The sequence below is a fragment of the Rhipicephalus microplus genome, unplaced genomic scaffold (genome assembly GCF_043290135.1).
Source record: "Rhipicephalus microplus isolate Deutch F79 unplaced genomic scaffold, USDA_Rmic scaffold_34, whole genome shotgun sequence".
Taxonomy (NCBI): Eukaryota; Metazoa; Arthropoda; class Arachnida; order Ixodida; family Ixodidae; genus Rhipicephalus; species Rhipicephalus microplus.
In genome coordinates this window covers 4,547,560-4,570,594 of record NW_027464607.1, presented here as the reverse complement: position 1 = coordinate 4,570,594, position 23,035 = coordinate 4,547,560, and the positions used below count along the sequence as shown (strand labels likewise).

The 23,035-nt window shown below is 48.4% G+C and overlaps 1 protein-coding gene and 1 long non-coding RNA gene across 2 annotated transcripts in view; one reads left to right on the top strand and one right to left on the bottom strand.

The window, feature by feature from the left end:
* LOC119165910 (golgin subfamily A member 1) overlaps positions 1–23,035 on the bottom strand; it is a 687,968-nt gene that overhangs the window by 397,001 nt on the left and 267,932 nt on the right. Inside the window, exon 8 of the mRNA XM_075884494.1 lies at positions 11,962–12,090. Within this exon, the coding sequence (XP_075740609.1) occupies positions 11,962–12,090 (129 nt within the window). The remainder of the gene's footprint in view (positions 1–11,961; positions 12,091–23,035) is intronic.
* Positions 1–23,035, top strand: part of LOC142786828 (uncharacterized) — a 48,802-nt gene that overhangs the window by 6,901 nt on the left and 18,866 nt on the right. The gene's annotated exons all lie outside the window — the stretch shown is intronic.

The following is a 23,035-nucleotide window of genomic DNA, read 5'->3' as shown; positions in this document are numbered from 1 at the left end:
TGGAAAAGAGCCCATACAACTAGTAATATAACTTAAGAGTACTGAACGCTGGGCGAGTTGGTAAATCATCACTACAAAACTGCGCGAAAAATCGACAAGAAACAGAGAAGGCACACACACAAGCGCAGACTAGCAACTGACAGTTTATTGAAAGAAAACACTTATATACCTAAAGAAAAACTATGACGTGAAAGATTAGAAGTTGGCAGTGAGATAATCAATCTCTAGTTGGTGCAAAGTCACCGAAGGCCTCGCAACACACGTGTCGCCATACTTGTGTATATAAAAAGCCTCCGCAACTTCTCTCGCTGTCCTATCTCTGTGCCGTGACAACACCCTTGTTTCATGAAATAAAGGGGAACACTTGCAATCCCTGCAATGTAGGCACAGATTCGACGAAGGGTGGGCCTTCAGCGATGCCCTGTGATCCATTAGTCGGTTGTTCAAACATCTTCCAGTTTGCCCAATATAGCACCTACCACATGATAAGGGGATAAGATACACCGCACCAATTCCACACTCTACAAACGTTTCCCGGTGTTTGACCACACAAACATACCACTTTTTTTCTTTTCCTTCAGCTTTCCTATCCACCATTGCGCACACTCGGCCCAACTTATTCCTGGACGAAAAAACGACATTAACACCGAATCCACCGCATGAAAAAGGTGGGACATAGATTCGGTGTTAATGTCGTTTTTTCGTCCAGGAATAAGTTGGGCCGAGTGTGCGCAATGGTGGATAGGAAAGCTGAAGGAAAAGAAAAAAAGTGGTATGTTTGTGTGGTCAAACACCGGGAAACGTTTGTAGAGTGTGGAATTGGTGCGGTGTATCTTATCCCCTTATCATGTGGTAGGTGCTATATTGGGCAAACTGGAAGATGTTTGAACAACCGACTAATGGATCACAGGGCATCGCTGAAGGCCCACCCTTCGTCGAATCTGTGCCTACATTGCAGGGATTGCAAGTGTTCCCCTTTATTTCATGAAACAAGGGTGTTGTCACGGCACAGAGATAGGACAGCGAGAGAAGTTGCGGAGGCTTTTTATATACACAAGTATGGCGACACGTGTGTTGCGAGGCCTTCGGTGACTTTGCACCAACTAGAGATTGATTATCTCACTGCCAACTTCTAATCTTTCACGTCATAGTTTTTCTTTAGGTATATAAGTGTTTTCTTTCAATAAACTGTCAGTTGCTAGTCTGCGCTTGTGTGTGTGCCTTCTCTGTTTCTTGTCGATTTTTCGCGCAGTTTTGTAGTGATGATTTACCAACTCGCCCAGCGTTCAGTACTAATAGCATTTCTAGCAAATTTTCGGAGATAATTTTTAAACAGTCCATTTCTGAAGGTTTCATCCCAGATGGTTGGAAACTTGGGAAGGTTGTACCAGTTTTCAAGTCTGGCAAGCGATCTGACCCATCTAATTATCGCCCCATTTCACTAACGTGCATCGCTTGCAAACTTATGGAACACATAATATATTCACATGTTGCTCGTCACCTCGATGATCACTCTTTCTTTTTTCATAAGCAGCATGGTTTTCGTTCAGGGCTCTCATGCGAAACTCAACTTTTTGAATTTGCGACTGATCTTCATCTCAACCTTGATTCGTCATTTCAGACTGATGTTATTTTTGTCGACTTTTCAAAAGCCTTCGATCTCGTCCCTCACCAACGACTAATCAACAAACTTTCTTCACTTTCCCTCGATCCCCTGACCTTATCATGGATTAAGTGCTTCCTAACCCACCGGTCGCAATTCACTGTTATCGGTGGTGCCCATTCTGATACTACTCCAGTAATCTCTGGCGTCCCTCAGGGCTCTGTTCTCGGCCCGCTCCTCTTTTTAATCTACGTAAATGACCTTCCTTCCGGCATTTCATCAACGGTTCGGCTTTTTGCTGACGATTGCATCATCTATCGTCGTATATCAACTCCCGAAGATCAGCTAATACTACAGCAAGATTTACACATCATTGATAACTGGTGCGCCCAGTGGATGATGAGGCCGAATACTTCCAAATGTAAGTTCATGCCTGTCTCACGAAAACACACTAACGTCATCCACCCGTATTCATTAAACTCAACAGTGTTATCCCAAGTGGATTCTTACCGATACCTGGGCGTTGTAATTACAAGCAGACTAACCTGGACCGAGCATATTACCAAACTAGCTGCCGATGCCTCAAAAACTCTTGGCTATCTTAGGAGATCATTGTCATTATCACCTGCAAGCCTTCGCGAATTGGCCTTTGAAACTTTTGTTCGTACTAAAATGGAATACGCATCTGCAATTTGGAGCCCTCATCAGATATACCTAATTAACCATTCTTGAATCCGTCCAAAATCGCGCCGCCGGATTCATCTCCGCAAATTACGACAAACGAGCAAGCATCAGTCAAATCAAATCATCCCTCGGTCTCCCTGTTTTGTCAGCTCGACGCAAAATTTCACGTCTCTGTCTCTTTCACAAACTTTACTACAGCTTTCCTCACCTACATGGCTCACTTTTACTTCCGCCTGTCCGAACATCTCGTCGCCTATTTAATTCCCAGAGTATCCAACGTCTGTTTGGTTCTACTAACGCTTTCAATAAATCATTTCTTCCTACGGCTATCGATGAGTGGAACGGTTTGACGGATGCTATTGTCAGCGAAATAGTTGCTTTTAAATTTAGAGATTTATCACTAGCTACCCTTGACTCTTAATCACTGTTTGTCTTTCTTTGTTGTTTGTTCTCTGCCGCCTGTATATTTTGGACCGCGAATTGACTGTTGAATATTTCGTTTGACATGCTCTGTTTTCTTTTTGTTTTTTGTTGCTACCTGTATGTTTTAGTAATTCAAAAACTGTAACCATGAACTGCATTTTCATTGAAATTTGTACTTGGATTGTTCCCCCCCCTTATGTAATGCCCCGAGAGAAGCCCTTAAGGGTAAAATAAATGATGATGATGATTTTCTATGTACAGTGCTTCACTGAACCGTTTCTTGGGCTGACAAGTTTTTTCAAGGTTTTGCAGCAAAAACAGATTGCTGTCATCATCACCACATTAGATAGTATTCTTCTTATTATTGTTTTATAGTTAATAAAGTTATTAAAACTATTATTCAGAATCTGGTATTTAAATTTTATTTCAAGTTTCAACCCCCCCAAAAGAAATCCTGGGTGCGCTAATGCAGTGGACTGCAACGTTGGTGTGCTAGCTGCTACGCCAGCGACATAGACCACGTCAGGGGCAAACAAAGAAACCACTTCATAACAGAACCCAACAATGCTGTCACAAGACTTAGTGCTGCGAGACAGATTCATTTGCGGCATCGGCGACAAACATCTTCAAGAGCGCCTCTTTGCTGAAAAGGAGCTGACCTTCCAATGCGCTTTCAATATAGCCCTATTAGCGGTGAGTGCATCAAGGTAGCAGCGGAAAAGCTGAGGTGTGAGGAACTCGGGAGAGGTCAACAAGGTCGCTCTCAACAAAAAAGAAGACGAGAAACCGTCTTCCCAACGTCGTTGCTCTGATGTGACCGCATGCACGATCCTTCGACATGCAAATTCAAAACAGCAGAGTGCTATTTCCGCTCGAAAGTGGGTCATATCAAAGATGCCTGCATTGGACGCAAAAGAAGGAAAGACGGGCACCCACCAAGCAACAGAGTCAACCCACTTTCTGCGTATGATGAAATTGGAAGCAGCGATTCCTGTTATGAGCTACATGCAGTAAGTTGGCACACACACAGCCCCAAGTTCCCAATATACGTAGAAGTGGAGCGGAAATTCCTCCAATTCGAAGTGAAGGAATTTCACGCTCCCTGATAATCAAGGAGCCATACCACAAAGCGTGGCCATGGAAAGCCTCGCAACTTTCATGGGAGCCACTTGACTTGCGCAATAAGACGGGAGAAAAACTGCAAGACCTGGGAACTGCCCACGTTCGGGTGAAGTTTAAGGCAGACAACTGCGTGCTACCGTTGCTGGTGATGAAAGGAGCTGGATGCAACCTCTTGGAACGAGGCTGACTTGCTCCTCTCTGTATATAGGTTCACGGAGTCAATAATGTGAAACATCCAACTAATGAGATCAAAAAAGTCATCTCACAGCACCCAAGCTTGTTCAGAGAGGATATTCATGTCTACCCAGGCTCCTTGCTTCACCTGGAATTGGGAAAAACGCCAGCCCCAAATTTTTCAAGGCTCTTTCTGTGCCTCTTGTCCTGCAGGGGCCTATGAAAGATGAACTTAAGTGCTTGCAACATCAGGGCATCCTTTCACCAATACAGCATTCTAACTGCGTGACACCGCTGGCTCTTGAAAAATAATGGATCATTGCATGTGTGTGGTGACAACGGAAGCACTCTTAATGCAACGGTGAAGAAGGCATCATACTCTCTTCCAACTACAGCAGAGATGTTTGCGAATTCGCCCAGTGGAACAGTCTTCTCATCGTTGGATTTATACCAAGCCTACCAGCAGCTGAAAGTCGACGATGAAACAGCAGCATTCCTCACAGTGATCACCACTAAGGGACCGTTTAAAGTGAATCCCCTTCCGTTCAGAGTATCTGCCGTGCCTGCCATCTTCCAACGAATGATGGAGGTAACACTGACTGGCATTCCGGGGGCGAGTGTCTACTCTGACCATTTTATCATCAGTGATAAAAATGCTTGTGAGCACAAACATCTTCTGGAGCAGGCTTTAGCTAGGCTAAGTAAAAGAGGCCTACGCCTAAGGAAAGACAAGTGCCACTTTGGCATCACATTAGTTGAGTTTTTGGGACACCGAATATATGCCAATGAGATGCAAGCCAATGAGAGCAAAATTGAGGCCATACTTTAGGCACCAAAAGCAACTGACAAAACAACTTTTCGAACGTTTCTTGGGCTAATCTCGTGCTACGATGGCTTCCTAAAAAACAGGGCACATGTCGCAGCAAAGCTGTACAAGCTGCTAGAAAAAAATGGGCACTGGAAGTGGAAAACCAAGCATGAAACTGCCTTCGAGAAGCTCAAACACATGGTCCGCACTTCCACAATGCATGTGCATTACAATGAAACCAAACACTTTTTCTTGTCTGTAGACGTGTCAGCGTATGGTATTGGGGCAAATGTGGCTCAGAAAGATAGTCGTGGCCAAAAGGCACCCATAGCATTCGCTTTGCAAACATTGGGTTGACCATTGTATGCAGTGTCAACCATTTGTACATGTACATTGCTAGCCACCAAGTACTAAAAGCAATGACAGCAAAGGACAGCCACTAACATTTATACCGGTGCGAATTCAACCAGTTCTAACCAACGCATTGCAAGGTGGGACTTCACCATCCCATCGATCACTTATTGGTATCATGGGCGAAAAGAAACAAGTGCTATCACTACTATCGCCTGAAATTACTCGCTCTAAAGCTAGCCCCCTATGATTACAAATTGGTATACAGACCAGGCCAAAGGCACCAAAACGCTGACGATCTCAGCAGACTTCTACTACCAGCACAGGTCGACGAGCTTTATAAGCCAGGAGACGTGCTCATGTTGATTTTCATGCAAAATGTTGAACTCCAAATAAACCTGCTTATAGCAAACCCCCATATAACAAATTGCTCAGTATAACGAAGTTTTTTCGCCGTTGCGCCATAGAAGCACACATATTTGTGACCTCTATGTAACAAGGTAACAGAGGGAGACAACCTTGATTTAACTAATTTTCCCCACTAACAATCTAGAAATGTTGCCTCAGATTTTATTACGAGCATGCATCTTCTGCAAGTGCCCCGCCACCGCGAGTGGGCGTAGCGGTGGCGATACACATGGAGCTACAGGCAAGAGCGAGTGCTCGTGGTTGCGCACCAGTAAACGCAAGGTGAGCCTGCGCCCCATGAGCCAGCGTTGCCGCCACGGGCACGTGCACAGATGTGCTCCTTCTCCTTCCAAAGCAAAAACGACGACTACTTTTGTGTTGGCAGTGCCGCATTTTTAGTTAGCGTCACATATGTTGGAGTGTGCTGCACCCCCATGGAGGGCACTTCACTGAAGAGTTTTCCACGGTATCCCTGTCTGTGTTCGTGTCCTTCACTCTTCGTTTTCGATGCCGTGCACGCGTGCATGGTTTCGCTGCATGCGAATGGTGTGCCCCCGACGACGTTCAGCTTCGCTAGTTTCTGGCATCTTTTTTTTAACTGCGAACAACCGTGTCATCACCACCGAGAAGATGTCAGATGAGACATTCATGGAAAGTCTCCGTGACCATGGTGACGACGGCTCTTCGGAGGTCGACTCGTCACGCGCTTCAATCTTGCACCGCGCCGCGAGTTCGCAGGCTCGTAGCTTTTGCGATTAGCCAATTAGTTCTGGCAATAACACGACGGCGCGTTGAATGCAATGCAATGAACGCGATGGCGAGAAATTGTAATATTATACAAAATAAGGCTCTCCGCCAAGTTTTTTTGGATCCAATATCCTAGAACTCCAACAAAATGCTGGTGTGAGCAAATACAGCCGCTTTAGGGAGAGATGTTCTTGTTACACAGTCCCTTCGTGTTGAAAGCACACTGATGTTTGCCAATATAACAAGCGCGCCAGTAATCGCGACCGCCCTGAAAATCAAAAGTTTATTAATGCCACTCGAGCAATCCCCCCCCCCTCCCTTCCCCCACATTTTTACATGCACATTCACGACAAGTGGTGTCTTTTTTCTTGAGCATATGAAGTCAGTTCTAACACGCAGGGGATGTCACCTTATGAGCCTTCCAAGCGATAGAGATGGGCCGACTCATTCGATATCTGCTTCTCGTGCACTTTTACCCCCCTCATAGAAGTCGCGAAGCACGGGGGCATGTTATCAATTCAGACTTGTTACGAAACAGGGCGGCGACGTCTAAGACCCGCCGAGAATGTCCATATAATTGCTCCCACACTAGTAATGCTGTTTTTAACGCTAAATAAGTGTTTGGGGTTCGCTCTGCTTTCAGTGTCCCTTTTGTTTAGTTTGTGCATTTATTTTCAGAATTTTGTATCTAACCTGCATAATAACAAAATCCTCCTAATAATGAATCTTACTGAGAATTTATGGATTTCGTCATATCCAGGTATAGCTGCATCCAGCTGGCTAAAATGACCAAACAAGACCCAGTATTGCTTCATGTGAAAGAAGCGATCAGGAGCGGTGAACTGCGCAAGCTAGCCAATGAAGAGTTTGAAGCATACAGGAAGCTTCAGGCTAAACTTTCCATTAAGGAGGGCTCTCTAATTAGGGGCTACAGAGTGGTCATTCCTGTAAAAGCGAGAAAGAGTGTTTTGGGTCTGGCCCATGAGAACTACAAAAGAATTCTTGCATTTCGGTAACCAGGTGTTGACAGTGAAATTGAAGAAGTGGCAAGAAACTGCCTAATAAGTCGCCAGCACCAAGAGGCACTAGGCAAAGCACCTACGTCTCAGTGAGAACCCGCAACGACACCTTAGCACACTGTTTATGCCGACTTTGCTGGCCCTGTGGAAGGGAGGGTGTTGCTAGTGGTGGTCGATGCGTACACCAAGTGGCTGGAAGAGAAAAACTTTTCACAATATTTGGGCTCCCCAAAAAGCTTATGACGGACAATGGCCCACCTTTTGTTTCCACTGAATTCGAGGTGTTGTTAAAAAAAATAACAGGGTAACGCATGTCACAAGCACCCCATACCATACCCCAACTAACGACCAAGCGAGAGGATGGTGTTCGAAACAAAACAGGCATTAGCCAAAAACCAATTGGGAACATTTTCATGCAGGCTGTCGCCGTTCCCATACCTAAGCAGCACAGTACTGCGTCAACGGCAACAGGCAAAACAGCACCCACTCTCATGTTCGGGTGCGCCATACTCACTGCGCACACACAACTCCAACTCCAGCCGCCTGAGAAAACACCCTCGAACACCAGGGGGTATAACTCCCCGAGGGAAATTTCTGTAGGGCAAGCCGCATTGATCTGAAATTTTGGTGGCTGCCCTGCATTAATGGAGGGACCAATAAATAGAGAGGTTTGGGCTCAGTTCTTGGATGATTAAATGTGAAATGGGAACGTTTCAAAGGCACCTAGACCACATAAAACTGGTGTTGACAAAAGTCAGGCAGAAGACCACATGTCAAGCAGGCACAGAGAGCAACGCGAAACAACTCGGCAGACCGCCGTGCCGGTTCCATACACGTTGGATCCGCCAGAAGACTCCCCTCTGTCATCAGGCTTCAGCCAAACAGAAGAGCCAGGTCCACAGGAACTAGTGACCCAGCTAGGCATCGCAACGACATCACGTCTGCAATGATATCGCCAACCCCCAGATGGCTATGGCGACTCCATCTAAGAGAGAAGGAAAGTGATGTTCTACAAATGACGCACTGCCGTCCCCGGCCAATAGGAATACTGCCACTCCTTAAGTCACAAGTGCCAGCTTCCAGTCACTCCACCGTGTGGGCAGTGCAAAGGGAGTACAGGGAGTACTGTTTACCCTTCACCATAGAAGCAGTGGCCGAATCGCGCACTCGGCGAACATGCGCCGTTTCGCAAAAATAAAGCAGTTCATATCCAAAAGCTCAGTGGTCTGGTTCATCTTTCGGAACGCCACGCAAAACCCCCCAATGTAACAACGGCAATCTAAGCCTTGGGCATATGCACGTTTGCTGACGAAGACTTCAGTGGCGAAGACTTCACAGCACTTGAGCGACTTTTGTCTCAATCCTTGTTTTCTCCGAGAACCAAAGACTTGGGATGCTCCTAGAAGCCTACACTATGTGGATGCAACCCAACGCTATGCCCTTCTTCTTCAGCGTACATACGCCAGCACCTCCTACTCCCTCTCTGCAACGTCATCAAGACAGAGCGAGACAAGCTAGAAGCAGCGGGTGTGATTTATCGAGTGGACACACCAAGTGACTGGTGTGCTGGACTGCTTGTCGTTCCCAACATTACGGGCAGCTATCGATTGCTTGTGGACTTGACTACCGTCAAAAGGTGATACTTCGACAGCGTCACATCCTCCCTAAAATGGAACACTGCCTCGAATTGCTTGGAGAGGCTACATTTTTCTCTAAGTTAGATGCCAGATTAAGCTTCCACCAAGTCAAGCTGTCCCCGGAATCCCAAGAATTTATCACGTCTGTAACCACACTTAGAAGATATTGTTTGCTTCGACTGTTGTTTGGGATCATGTCTGCACCGGAGTACTTCTAGCAACAGATGTCCTAGATCCTAGAAGGCCAAGCAGGTGTGGTGAACATGATACACTACATCCATGTCTTTGTGATTACACGCTCCAAGCAGCACCCCCGTCTCCGCCAAGTCATGAACCGGCTGGCAAAGGCAGGAGTCGCACTAAATCGCGAGAAGTGCTTGTTGGCTACTTCCAGTGTCAAGTTTTTTGGTGTCGTGATCAGCACAAACGCATTTTTTCTGACCCAGACAAAGCTACGGTGGTACAAGCTACGGTGGTCATGCATTCAAACCAACATGTTGCAAGGGTACGTCGCCTGCTGGGCCTTGTGAACCACATCTGGCACTTTTTGCCCTATGCTTCAAAGGGGACAGCCCCAATCTAAGCAATGCTGCTCAAGAGCTCAGCCGACTTGGGGCCCAGCGCTGCAGTCTGCCTTCCCCGAACTGAAGAAGCTGCTGTGCTCAGACCTCTGTGTTGCTCGCTGCAATGCCGCATACAGGACCACGATCCCAGATGACACAAACTTTAGAGTTACTGTATATGCTACCGTAGGTAGCAGAGTTGTGTCTCTGACAGAACTAGCCGCTCGCACCACCATTCGCCAAGCGCGCTAAGGTGCGCGAAACGACCGTTTAAGGAAAAGCCAACTTCACGGCCATGCGGGTGCTGGCAAACGCAGCACCAGTAGCGCCACCACTGCTACCACTGCTACTACAGCACTGTCAAACCGTCTGTCCAGTGAAGCGCAAGGCAGTTCAACTCGCGCAGTATGGATTGTTTGTCGGTGTTGCGGTGGTGTTTCCTGATGTTCGTTTTAGTGAACGTGATTTTGTCCGACTATCGAGCCGTTGACAAAAATAGAACAGGACAAAACAGTAAAAATGCACCTGAGTGAATGTGTGAAAGCGGTGATGTGCGTGAATATGAACCTTATAGGTCTATCAAAATGGCATGATTCATTCTGAGCACCATGTGGCATAAAGGTTGGAAGCTTTGCGAGTGTTTACTTTAGGCCACATCAACCTGGATATACGAAAAAATTCTCTCTAGCTTGCATCATTTGTAAAACACATTGGTAATTTTAACACTTGCTTTCTCGAGCCACTTACTAAATCTCTTGAAGTGCTTCATCAAAAAGTATGTGAAACGAATGATTAGATGAATTCAATTTGTCCAGAATAGTGTCTGTCAAAGTTTTCAAGTTGGCGATTCAAAACAAAGATATTACTTGCGATAGTGACTGCCTGTTCTATCTCAGTTAATTGTTGGTCCGAGCTTTCCATATTTTTTTTTTTTCTTGTATGCAAGAGTCATTGCACTAGTGCCAACCCATAGCTAGTAATTACTTTTTTTTTTTCGCGACTTGCTGAAGACTGAAAAACACTCACTTTTATGAGTCATTTTCAGTAAAATACACGTACACATCAGAGTTCCAGAAAGAGGGAGCTTCTAGTCCCCCTTTCCTTTAGCTATGGGCCCACGTCAGCGACGCATTATGAATGAGCGTACACTGTGAAAGTACACGGAGCCACTGAGCCGCGTCGTCTCCTACATTCCAGAGGAGTGGCTATACTGCCAGCGAGCAAGATGGCGGACCTATGTGCAACTCTGCTACCTACCGTAGCATATACAGTAACTCTAACAAGCTCCTATGGTCTCAGAGCAGCACTTCCTCAAGAAGGGCCATTCAGTGAGTGTCGAGTAGTTGCTTTTGTATCGCGCTCCCTTATACACACGGAACGTCGGTACAGCCAAACAGAAAAAGAAGCTTTGGCAGCCATATGGGCGGTGCAAAGGTTAGAGGAATACATCTGTGGAATTCATGAATACATCTGTGCACTTCATCTGTGGACTTCTTGAATTTCATGCATGTTGGCAACTGCCGTTGTTGGCAGCGGCTGGCAACTGCTGATATGTCTGCGTGCACCACTGAAATACCTTCCATGTAACAAGATGAATAGAGTAGAGCTCTTTGCCCAAGAGGTCATCCGCTCCATCCCAAACGTTGCCTAGTAGCAGCTCAAGTACTTGAGCCGGGCCCAAGCCAATGACGGCGAGTGCAGTCTGCTGTTTCAGTACTGCATCAACGGCTGGACTCAGAAGTCCCACTTGCCGCTGAGTTCTCCTTGGTACTGCCAGTATCAACGAAACCTCGGCGTCTCCGAAGGAGTACTTCTGAAGAGTTCCTGCATCATCATGTCATCTGCCCTTCGGCGCCGCACGCTTGAGCTCCTCCATGATGGGCATCAAGGCATGAACTGGTGCAAAGCTTTAGCAGGGGAGTGAGTCCGCTGGCTGACCATAAAAAAACTGATAGACACACTAGTATTTAACTGCCCCGCATGCGCTAAAACCAGGGTGCAGCACTTGGAGCCCATGCTGTCGTCAACTACTTGAACTCTGCCCTGGCAAGAAGTGGGCATCGCTCTTTTTCATCTCAACTGCCAAGAATATGTCCTTCTGGTGGATTACCGGTCATTTCCTAAATGTGCTCACGTTCGACCACAGCACCTGGGGTCATCAACGCCATTAAGAGCGTTTTCGCACATCATAAAATTCCAAGACTGGTGCACAGTGATAACGGTCCTCACATTCACATAGTGTACGAAAGTACCACCGGAGGGTAGCAGCAAGAACTCATCTATGAAAAGGCTGCCATTAACATGACTTCACTTGACTAAACATGACTTCACTCTCCACTGTCGTGTCACGCACTTGCCCAATGTGCTCGACATACACCTTTTGTTTTCACCAAAATGTAACACCAGCTAAAACATAGCCCACCTCTTCTACGAGTGCCTGTATGTGCTCATCGCCTGTCAGTGTGGTTCCTTCAAGCCGCTTCTCCAAGGTACGAACCTTGTCTTCCAGGTCAGAGATGTGGCGGTCCTTTTCATCAATCATGGTGGTTGCCTGCACAGGATTAAAGCACTTCATTTGCTTACACAAATCTGCGTGACTGAAAAGGCACTAAAGCTGATCACAATAGAAGTTCTCTGCAGCAACACATGCCCCTAAAAAGAAATTTGTATGCGCTGATCCGGCCCGAATTCACCTCTGAAGTGTTTAATTTCTATGGACATACTAATATTCTAAAATAATATATATATAAAGTATAACAATAATAATATTAATATAATATTATTACAATAAATATAATATCTACATTCTAACATCCCAAAATCACAATGGACAATGGAATTTATGATGGACACAATAGTGGAGAACTATGAAAATTTAGGCCACGTAGTGTCCTTTAACGCGCAATGACATTGCGCAGTACAGGTGGTCCCACCATTTTGCCTCCAATAAAATGCTACAGCCATGGCCGGGATCACACCCGCAACTTTTGGATGAACCTGTAGCCACGATACTACTATGTCGGACTTCATAAAATACAAGTCTCAGCTTTTGCCTTCACTCGGTAGTACAGTATTGGTCAGAAGCCAAGAGATCGTACAAGTGAAATAAAACAGGCATTGGCAAAAAAATTACATCTCCCGCTAAAGGGAGCCATGTGTAGATGCCAAGCAGTGAGCGCTAAGGCTAACACTGGCAGCAGCGATGACGATGGCGCTCATCGCGGCATCGCGCAGGAGAGAAACCTGGGGAGGCACAAAGCATGCAGTGATGAAACCAGTGTTTCCAACTTAAACATGCCAATCGCTTCTGATGGGCAAATGAAAGAGAGAAAACTGCGATTGGACTACTAGATAATGCATATGCTGTAAATTTTTATTGTTCAACAGCGCACAGGAGAAATCTCCCACCACCACTACCTTGAAAGTCAAGATCCAGTACTTATATACAGTCGAGCCCACATATAACGGCCCTACTTAAAACAACTTTCACTTTAAACGAACAATATCCGCGTGACCGTGAAAACATACATTGGTTCAATGGCACAAAAGCGCACTTACAACGAACGTCTCCGAGCGCCGCTAATCGGTTACAGCAAACTGAGTTAGCGGTCTGCCGACTTCCCGGGAAACCACTTTCGACCACCTATCAGGCATCGGCGAGGTGCCCATACATTCTTATTGTTAAACGCCGACCCTGCCTCCGCGCCCCTTCAGTTGCCGCTCTCCCCGACCCATGGAAGAAGGAAAGCTTTTTCCTTCCTCCATGCCCTGACTGCTTTTTGTTGCGCACCTCTCCGTCCTTTGTCCCCCCGCTACTCTCAGCACCCCGCATCGCCAGACGAGGCCTGTGTTTCCACACTACTACCGATCTTTCGAAGACAGCTCGGCCATCTACTCTGTTTTTGATCGCTAATACTGTCGTTGGCGTCGCCGGCCTGGAGTGACCAGACCACTTGCCAACATCCTCGGCCACCGACTGTATCCGATAGTCTGTTCTCGCTCACTTCACCCTCTGCTCAGCAGCCTTCTGTGCGAGTGTGGAAGCGCGAAAACGGCTTTTAATTTGCGCGGAACGAATCGCGATATATCGAAGTTCATGAGGCCACGCAAACTCGCCGGCCAACAAAACAATTTTTTGATCACGGCCGCCGATTCTACGAACACCGCCGCGCGTAGGCACTCTTTCCAAGTTTTTTTACGGGCGAGTTTCACGGACCTTTCAAGCAAGCTACCCAACCTGCCTTTTTCCCCCGTGTGTTTTGGTTTTCAAGGTCGCCCTCCCGCTGCATCCTCCCCTCTCTTTATCGCAACTCCTTGCTCTTCTCTCGCAAATCTGCTCTCCTCTCTTGATCACAACCCCTTTGCCCACAGAGGAAGGAAATGCCTTCGCCCGTCTCCACCGCTCCGCGACGCCCGCCACGCTTGCTCGAATTAGTTTCCTTTTCTGACTGGAAACGGGCCCAGAGCTGTTCCACGTGTTCTGGCATGTGTGTCGCGTGTGCGCGTCTTGCTCGCTCTCGTTGTGCGTGTGTGGTCATGATGGCCGATGGGAAGAGGCTAGCACGCTTTTTCCTGCTGCTCAACAAAACGTCGAAAGTGCGACCGCTTGGCTTGAGCGTAATCCGTGCGTTAGGTGCCCCATTGCGAAGCGCTTGCTCATAGCTGTTGACCACCTGACAGCCAACTTTCTGCTTCGAGCGTCCCGGTATTCAGCTGTGGAGAAGGTGACTATTTCGTGGGCGGCGGTGACGACTACATGCGTGCGAAACTGTTTTCACGAGGCCAACTTTGTCGCAACAGGACTGATGCCGAGCCTGGAGCTTCCGAAGAGGACCACTTCGGCGGCTATTTGTGGTAGCGCGTCGCCGACACTGACTTGGGAGAGCGGGTGAAACATCTGTTGCAATTGTTTAATTGCGGCTCATGATGATGCTGACACTGCGGAACCGTCCACGGATTGGGGCATTGTGAATGACGTACGTGGCGAGAGCGATTTGAAGGAATGGGATTGCGAGAACGACGAAACTTCGGAGCCAGTGCCTCATGCAGCTTATGCCACGGGCCTCGGCGAACGAGCACCCTGCCGTTTTAAATGAACTCGAGACCGCCCTTATCGCTTCTGCTTTGCGAAACACGTGCATCACGGACTTTTTGGGGTAAAAAAAAGTTTGTGTTTTCACTCGCAACTTTTTGTAAAAGCTGTGTTTCATTTACTACGAACTTCGGGATACAGCCAACGGATGCCGCGACACTCTCAGGTTCGTTATAAGCGGGCTCGACTGCATAGACCTTTTTAACGTGAGCACCGTCATAATAGGCATTTTCAGCTGGACGTATTTGGCCTCTGGGCCTGCTCCGCTCAGCCAGCCGGTGGTTGCGCCACTGTGCATGCACTAGACGGTCAGGCACTGAGTGTGTGAGCAGACCGTCGTAGCGAGCGAAGGATGACGTGACGCGAGGAGAAACAACCAAGATGGCAGCCTCTTGTGACGTGATTGTTTGGGCTGCTCAGAAAACGCAGTGGTTGTTCAGCAATCATGCAAGCACTGACGGCACTTCAGGACACACAAGGATATGTGCCTCCTTCAACAAGTTGTCACAGCCAATACCTTCGAGCATCTGCGCATAAAGTTCCTCAAAACTATCTAAAGCCAACACTTCAGGCCAAAAATGAGTGTCTCGAGATGCTTCTTCTGTACTTCCGTCAAAGAAACTTCGCAAATCATTGATAGTAAGCAATTTTTTTCACTAATAGCAATAATTTTGCGAATCATTGATAGTAAGCGGTTTTTTACAATAATAGTAATAATTTAGTTTTAACAGGAGCCACTCTTCCACCTTTTCAGAAAAACTGTTTAGTTTGACTTGGCACAAGGCAATGCGGTGAATGCGATGCCTCAGGGCAGGGCATTTTAAACACGTCCGTAAACTACAAAAGCCACAAAACATCGAAAGGGCAAAATTCAGAGCAGTAGAAACAGAGACAGAGAGCAGAGATGTGGCCATGTCTCTGCTTGCCATTTCGTGGCTTTTGTAGTTTACTGAGTATGTACCAACTTGCCCAACAAGCAACTCTTCTAAACGCATCTGGGCTGCCTTGAAGCCTTCCAGTGTATTTCAATAGTCCAGCTTGAAGTGAAGGTGACAAAAAAATTAAAAAATGCTCTACGACAAACAGTAAATAAATTCACGATTCACTTAAAAAACAGCGCCAATAACGAGGGACAAGAGAAAGAAGGAGACAGACAGCGGCACTGACTTACAACAAGAATTTATTTGTTAGAACCACACAATATATACTTGGGCAGCATCTGACAAAAAAGAGAAATACAAAACAAACAAAACAGGATCCACCTAACAACTACGTAGTCATCTCCACAACGCACCATGAACAACACGTGTGCTAACGTTCCGAAGGAAATCTATTTCTTTTATTGATAGCGCAATCGAAGTGAATCATGTCGTACCAACTCGCCCAAGCAACCACGTTGAATAAATTCACACTTTTTTAAAACAAAATTTTTTATCTTGCTGCAAGATAAGAACATTTTTTATTTTATTTTACAACAACTTTCATCCACCGGTGGTGTCGTTATTGCGTTGACTGAGCGAAACTTGGCTAAAATTGAAAACTCGCAGTGTGCTCCAGTAATGTTGGTCGTTTTAGTGGAACGAGAAATGAAGTGCAAAATCGGTCAGCTGAAAGTGCCTCTTACCTAGCAAGAGACCCCGACCCTCGTCTGGCAACCCACTGGAGTGTGCAAAGCTATGTGTTTCTATGCAAGGTATTCGTATGGTTGCAGTTGCAGAAGGCTTTTTCATTCTGGCGTGCAGACTTTCATTTCAAATGATGTAGTATAGGTAGAAAATGAGTCTGTCAGACATCCTGAAAGGTTTTGATCCGTTTGGGGTCAAATATGATAATATGGGATGGCGCGAACATGTCGCGAGAGGTCGGTGTCGTACGTTTTAGGGATTCTATCTGTTGAGAATGAAAAACGCAAGAATATGTCTGCCCGTTATAGCAGGGCAAGCAAGTGCTGACACCTTTTGAAGATACAATGAATTTTTTTTTCTGGAATGCATACATTATTTCGTTGTTTTTTTTTTTCTCTCATGGTTTATTTATGCTTGTCACGAACTTTAACTCGGCAGCGCTTGCAGAAGATTGAGTTGGGAGAGAGACACGAGTAGGTGGTAACACGGCAAACCCATTTTATTACAGTTAAACCTGCTTATAACGAACCTGCACATAACAAACTCCTCAATATAACGAAGATTTTCTATTCCCCGCCATTGCTGTATAGAAGCACATGTACTTGCGACCTCTATGTAACAAAGTAACAGTGAGAGACAACCTTAATTTAACGAATTCTCCCCATGGACAATCTAGGAATTTCACTCCACATTTTAGCATTTTGGTACGAGCATATATCTTCCGCGGCTACCTCCCCGCCGACACGACAAAGCGCGAAGTGGCGGCGCCGCGCAGGGTGCATCACGCGAGAGTGAGCGCTGCGCGGGTGGGTGCTAGGCGGGCAGGCAGGCGGGCCTACTCCTACGACCCGGCGTTGCGGCTGTTTTTGCCCCCGCGGGCGCATGCGCAGGGGTGCCCCTCTCTCACTCAACCCCCCCCCAAAAAAAAAACGATTTTTGCACGTTGGCAGTGCTGTGCTTTGTGGTTGTGGGGCCGCGTTGCATATGGAGGGCGCTTTACTGAATAGCTTTCCGCGGTCTCTGTGTCCATGTCGTACCTTCTTTGTTTCTATTGACGTGCGCCCGTGCGTAGTTTCGCTGCGCGCGCATGGTGTGGCCCCTGACGACGTTCAGCTTTCCTCCTTTTTTTTTATTGCGATAGCAATTATATGGACAGTCTCGACTGCTTTTTTTTGCCATCGCCGTCGTCATTCACTGTATATCTATACGTGTCTATATTGCCACGTTCCATTTCCCAAGTTTTTGTTATCGTCCCAAAACACCACACGATTCTCAGCGCAAACCGCGCCTGCAGTTTTCGAGAGGATTCCGCACTGTAGTAGATCATTTCGATAAGACCACGCCCACTGTGCGAATGGTGCAGATTGTTCTGGAACGTACGCCGCCGCCAGCGATAGCGCTAGAACATTCGACGGCGGGAGTATAAATGCCGACGCGCTTCGCCGCTTGTCAGTCGTTGATCGAAGGCCGACGCTCCGTTCGCCGCTATCAGTCTGAGACTGCTATCTCTACGAGACTGCTGCTGTAATTGGACTTTCTGTTTACCGGGCACAGGTTCGCCCAAATAAACAGTTAAATCCCAACAAGAAGTCTCCTGTCTTCGGCCACGTCACGACCCCGTGACATTTGGTGGGGGTGCTGCTTCGTTCATGTACCTGACGCCCCCGTCAAGCCGTGCACCCAGCCCACGTCGCGGAGAAGACACCGACGCCAACCAGGAGCAGCGAACAAGCCGCCGACAGCAAGGGCTACCACCGGAGTACGGGCTTCTACACGACAAGGCGAGGAAGACTAAGGCCATGACCGCGACTGCAGCGACAATGACAACCGCAGCGTCCCAGCCCACGATGGTCATGCATCAACCTAGGGAACCACCAATTTTCCATGGGTCATCGTTCGAAGACCCGGAGTCCTGGCTAGAGACATACGACCGTGTGGCCGCCCTCAACCACTGGGACCATGACGAAAAGCTGCGTCGTGTGTTCTTCTATTTAGAAGACACCGCAAGGACCTGGCTCGAAAATCGGGAGTCCACGCTCCGAACGTGGGATGCTTTCTGCGGCGCATTCCTGCAAACGTTCGCGAGCGTCGCTCGAAAAGAGAGGGCCGCTGCTTTATTAGAGACCCGGGTTCAGCTACCAAATGAAAATGTCGCCATTTTCACAGAAGAAATGACCCGACTATTTCGTCACGCTGACGCAGACATGCCTGAGGAGAAAAAAGTTCGTTTCCTCATGCGAGGGGTCAAACAGGAGCTCTTCGCGGGGCTGATAAGAAACCCACCGAAAACCGTCCAAGAATTTGTAGCCGAAGCGACCACTATTGAAAAGACCCTGGACATGCGCACCAGACAGTATAATCGTCGCCTGACTGCAGACTGCGCTGCTGCTCAAGCCAGTAACTCGGGAGACCTGCGTGAAACGATCCGAGCGATCGTGCGGGAAGAGCTGCGCAAGCTGTTGCCTTCGGCGCAGCCTCAAGTGGATTCGATCGCCGACATTGTCGACATTGATCGACGACCACGTGACATCGCCGACTACCTGACAGGAACTCGGTGGACACCACGAAGCCCTTCGCGTTCGCCGTCGCCCAGCCGCCGCACGTCACCGCACCACCGACAGTACTCTGGCCCAACGCGGGGCCGGTCTCCTAGCCCTTATCCGGGAAACTAAGGGCAGCAACCGATGGAGGTGCGGTTGCTGTGCGACGAACTACCGAAGATCCTCCGACGACGACGACGCCGCGACGGAGCTTTCCGAACACAACGCCAACCAGGCAAAGCCCTGACGGCGAAAGCTCACTTACCGAAGGTGGCCTGACGACGCAACATGGAAGCAGTGGAACAAGCCGACGCAGCCGTGACCCGACGCCACGCCCTGACTGTAATGCGAGACGGCGAACTAGCGACCTCGACGTTCTTATCGACGGCCACAGTGTGACCGCTCTCGTCGATACGGGAGCCGACTATTCTGTCATCAGTGGGTCGTTCGCCGCGAAGTTAAAGAAAGTTAGGACAGCTTGGAAAGGCCCTGAAATCCGCACAGCCGGAGGTCATCTCGTAACGCCTGCAGGAGTCTGCACATCGAGAGTCACCATTAACGGCCGTATTTATCCTACAGACTTCGTAGTCCTACAGCGTTGCTCGAGAGATGTCATCCTTGGCATGGACTTCTTATGCCTCCATGGTGCTGTCATCAACCTAAAAACAAAGTCGATAACGTTATCCACAGAAGAAGCACTACCGCCGCGCACGCCGTCTGGACACCATGCCTTGAATGTGCTGGAAGAACAAGTCACCATTCCGCCTCGCTCAAGCGTCATTATTTCAGTCGGGGCTCCTGAATCACCTGACTTCGAAGGCGTCGTTGAAGGCAGTCAGCATCTGTTGGTCACCCGAAATATTTGCGTCGCAAGAGGAATTGCAGAATTGCGGGGAGGCAAAGCAACGGTTATGCTCACAAATTTCAGCAATGAGTACAAACATGTGAACAAAGGAACAACGGTCGCATACATCGAAGAAATTGTCGAAGCCACCAGTGCTTTCGCCCTCACCAATTCTGCAGAACCTGCTCAGAGGAACCAAGCCCCTCCCATAGCTTTCGACGTCAATCCCAGACTTCCCAACGATAAGGAAGAACAGCTCAAGGCCCTGCTCCTGCAATACGAAGATTGCTTTTCGTCGTCATCAAAAATTCGGCAGACCCCAATCACGAAACATCGCATCATAACCGAAGAAAATGCCAGACCACTCCGTCAGAGTCCGTACAGGGTTTCGACGCGAGAACGTGAGGCCATCAAGAGACAAGTTGATGAATTGCTGCGGGATGACATTATCCAGCCGTCCAAGAGCCCATGGGCATCCCCCGTGGTGTTAGTGAAGAAAAAGGATGGAACACTACGTTTCTGCGTCGATTATCGCCGCCTGAACAAAATCACAAGAAAGGACGTGTATCCTCTCCCACGAATAGACGACGCACTTGATCGGCTCCATAACGCCAAGTACTTTTCGTCAATGGACCTCAAGACTGGCTATTGGCAAATCGAAGTCGACGAAAGAGACCGAGAGAAGACGGCGTTTATAACACCGGACGGCCTCTTCGAGTTTAAGGTGATGCCCTTCGGCCTTTGCTCAGCGCCTGCAACTTTTCAACGCGTTATGGATACAGTACTGGCAGGTTTGAAGTGGCAGACTTGCCTTGTGTACTTGGACGACGTCGTCGTGTTTTCCTCGAGTTTCGACGAGCATCTTCGGCGCCTTGAAGCTGTACTTCAAGCCATCAAGACTTCCGGACTCACACTGAAGCCAGAAAAGTGCAGATTTGCGTATGAAGAGCTCTTGTTTCTGGGGCACGTTATCAGCAAGTCTGGAGTTCGTCCTGATCCACGGAAAACAGCCGCCATCGCCGAATTCCCGCCGCCCACTGACAAGAAAGCCGTGCGCCGATTTCTGGGCCTGTGCGCCTATTATAGGCGGTTCGTGAAAAACTTCGCCCGCATCGCCGATCCTCTCACTAACCTTACCAAGGCCGACGTCGAGTTCAAGTGGGAAACGCCACAGGAACACGCTTTCCAGGAGCTTAAACATCGCCTCCAGACGCCTCCGTTACTTGCCCATTTCAACGAATTCGCCGAGACAGAAATACATACTGACGCAAGCAGCGTAGGTCTTGGCGCCGTTCTTGTGCAGAGGGCTGACGGACTTGAAAGGGTTATTAGTTACGCCAGCCGATCGCTATCCAAAGCAGAAGCAAATTATTCCACAACAGAAAAGGAGTGCCTCGCCATCATCTGGGCTACGTCGAAATTTCGTCCATACCTCTACGGCAGGCCCTTCAAAGTTGTGAGCGACCACCACGCCTTGTGTTGGCTAGCCACTTTGAAGGACCCTTCAGGTCGCCTCGCACGATGGAGCCTGAGACTTCAAGAATATGACATTACTGTCATTTACAAGTCCGGCAAAAAACACTCCGACGCCGACTGTCTCTCTCGTGCGCCTGTCGACCAACCGCTACCCGACGATCCGGATGACGACTACTTCTTGGGAACGATAACTACCGACGACTTCGCTGAACGACAGCGGGCCGACCCGGAACTTAAGGCCCTAATTGAATACCTCGAAGGCAGGACTGCCGATGTCCCGAAGGTATTCAAGCGCGCACTTGCGTCGTTTTTTCTACGAAACGGTCTTCTACAAAAGAAAAACTTTTCACCGCTTCGGGCTAAGTATCTCCTTGTGGTGCCTTCAGCTCTGCGACCAGAACTCCTGCAGGCCCTGCACGACGATCCGACGGCAGGGCACCTCGGTGTTTCTCGCACGCTCGCGAGGATACAAGAAAGGTACTACTGGCCGCGTCTTACCACCGACGTCACTCGTTATGTGAGGACATGCCGGGACTGTCAGCGACGCAAGACACCGCCGACAAGGCCAGCGGGACTTCTGCAGCCAATTGATCCACCTCGCCGACCTTTCCAGCAGATTGGTATGGACCTACTGGGGCCGTTCCCGACGTCGGCTTTCGGAAACAAGTGGATCGTGGTAGCTACCGACTACCTCACCCGCTACGCCGAGACAAAAGCCTTGCCAAAAGGCAGTGCATCCGAGGTAGCTAAGTTCTTCGTCGAAAATATCGTCCTACGTCACGGCGCCCCGGAGGTCCTTATCACCGACAGAGGAACGGCATTCACTGCCGACTTAACTCAAGCGATCTTGGCATACAGCCAAACAAACCACCGCCGGACGACAGCGTACCACCCACAGACCAACGGCCTCACCGAGCGGCTTAACAAGACGATCGCCGACATGCTGTCAATGTACGTCGATGTCGAACACAAGACGTGGGATGCCATTCTTCCGTATGTGACCTTCGCATACAACACGGCGGTGCAGGAGACGACGCAGATATCTCCATACAAGTTAGTCTACGGAAGGAGCCCGGCAACGACGCTCGATGCCATGTTACCCAACGTCACCGACGAAGAAAACCTCGATGTGAGCGAGTACCTTCATCGCGCCGAAGAAGCCCGACAACTTGCGCGGCTCCGTATCAAGAAACAACAGACGATAGACAGCCACCGTTACAACCTTCGACGACGCTTCGTGGAATACCAGCCCGGTGAACGTGTTTGGGTGTGGACGCCGATACGCCGACGTGGACTAAGTGAAAAGCTTCTGCGACGGTACTTCGGACCGTACAGGGTGGTTCGACGTCTCGGCCCACTTGATTACGAGGTTGTCCCCGACGGCATCACGAACTCTCAACGACGCCGATCGCGACCTGAAGTCGTCCATGTCGCACGCCTCAAGCCGTTTCATGCGCGTTAACAAACTGAAACAGTGTTTTTTTTGTATTATTGTTGTATCGTAATTTATTCATTGTACTTTCTTGCATTATTATTGTACCTTCATCTTTAGTTAAAGCATCGAGACGATGCCTTTTTCAGAGGGGGGCAATGCCACGTTCCATTTCCCAAGTTTTTGTTATCGTCCCAAAACACCACACGATTCTCAGCGCAAACCGCGCCTGCAGTTTTCGAGAGGATTCCGCACTGTAGTAGATCATTTCGATAAGATCACGCCCACTGTGCGAATGGTGCAGATTGTTCTGGAACGTACGCCGCCGCCAGCGATAGCGCTAGAACATTCGACGGCGGGAGTATAAATGCAGACGCGCTTCGCCGCTTGTCAGTCGTTGATCGAAGGCCGACGCTCCGTTCGCCGCTATCAGTCTGAGACTGCTATCTCTACGAGACTGCTGCTGTAATTGGACTTTCTGTTTACC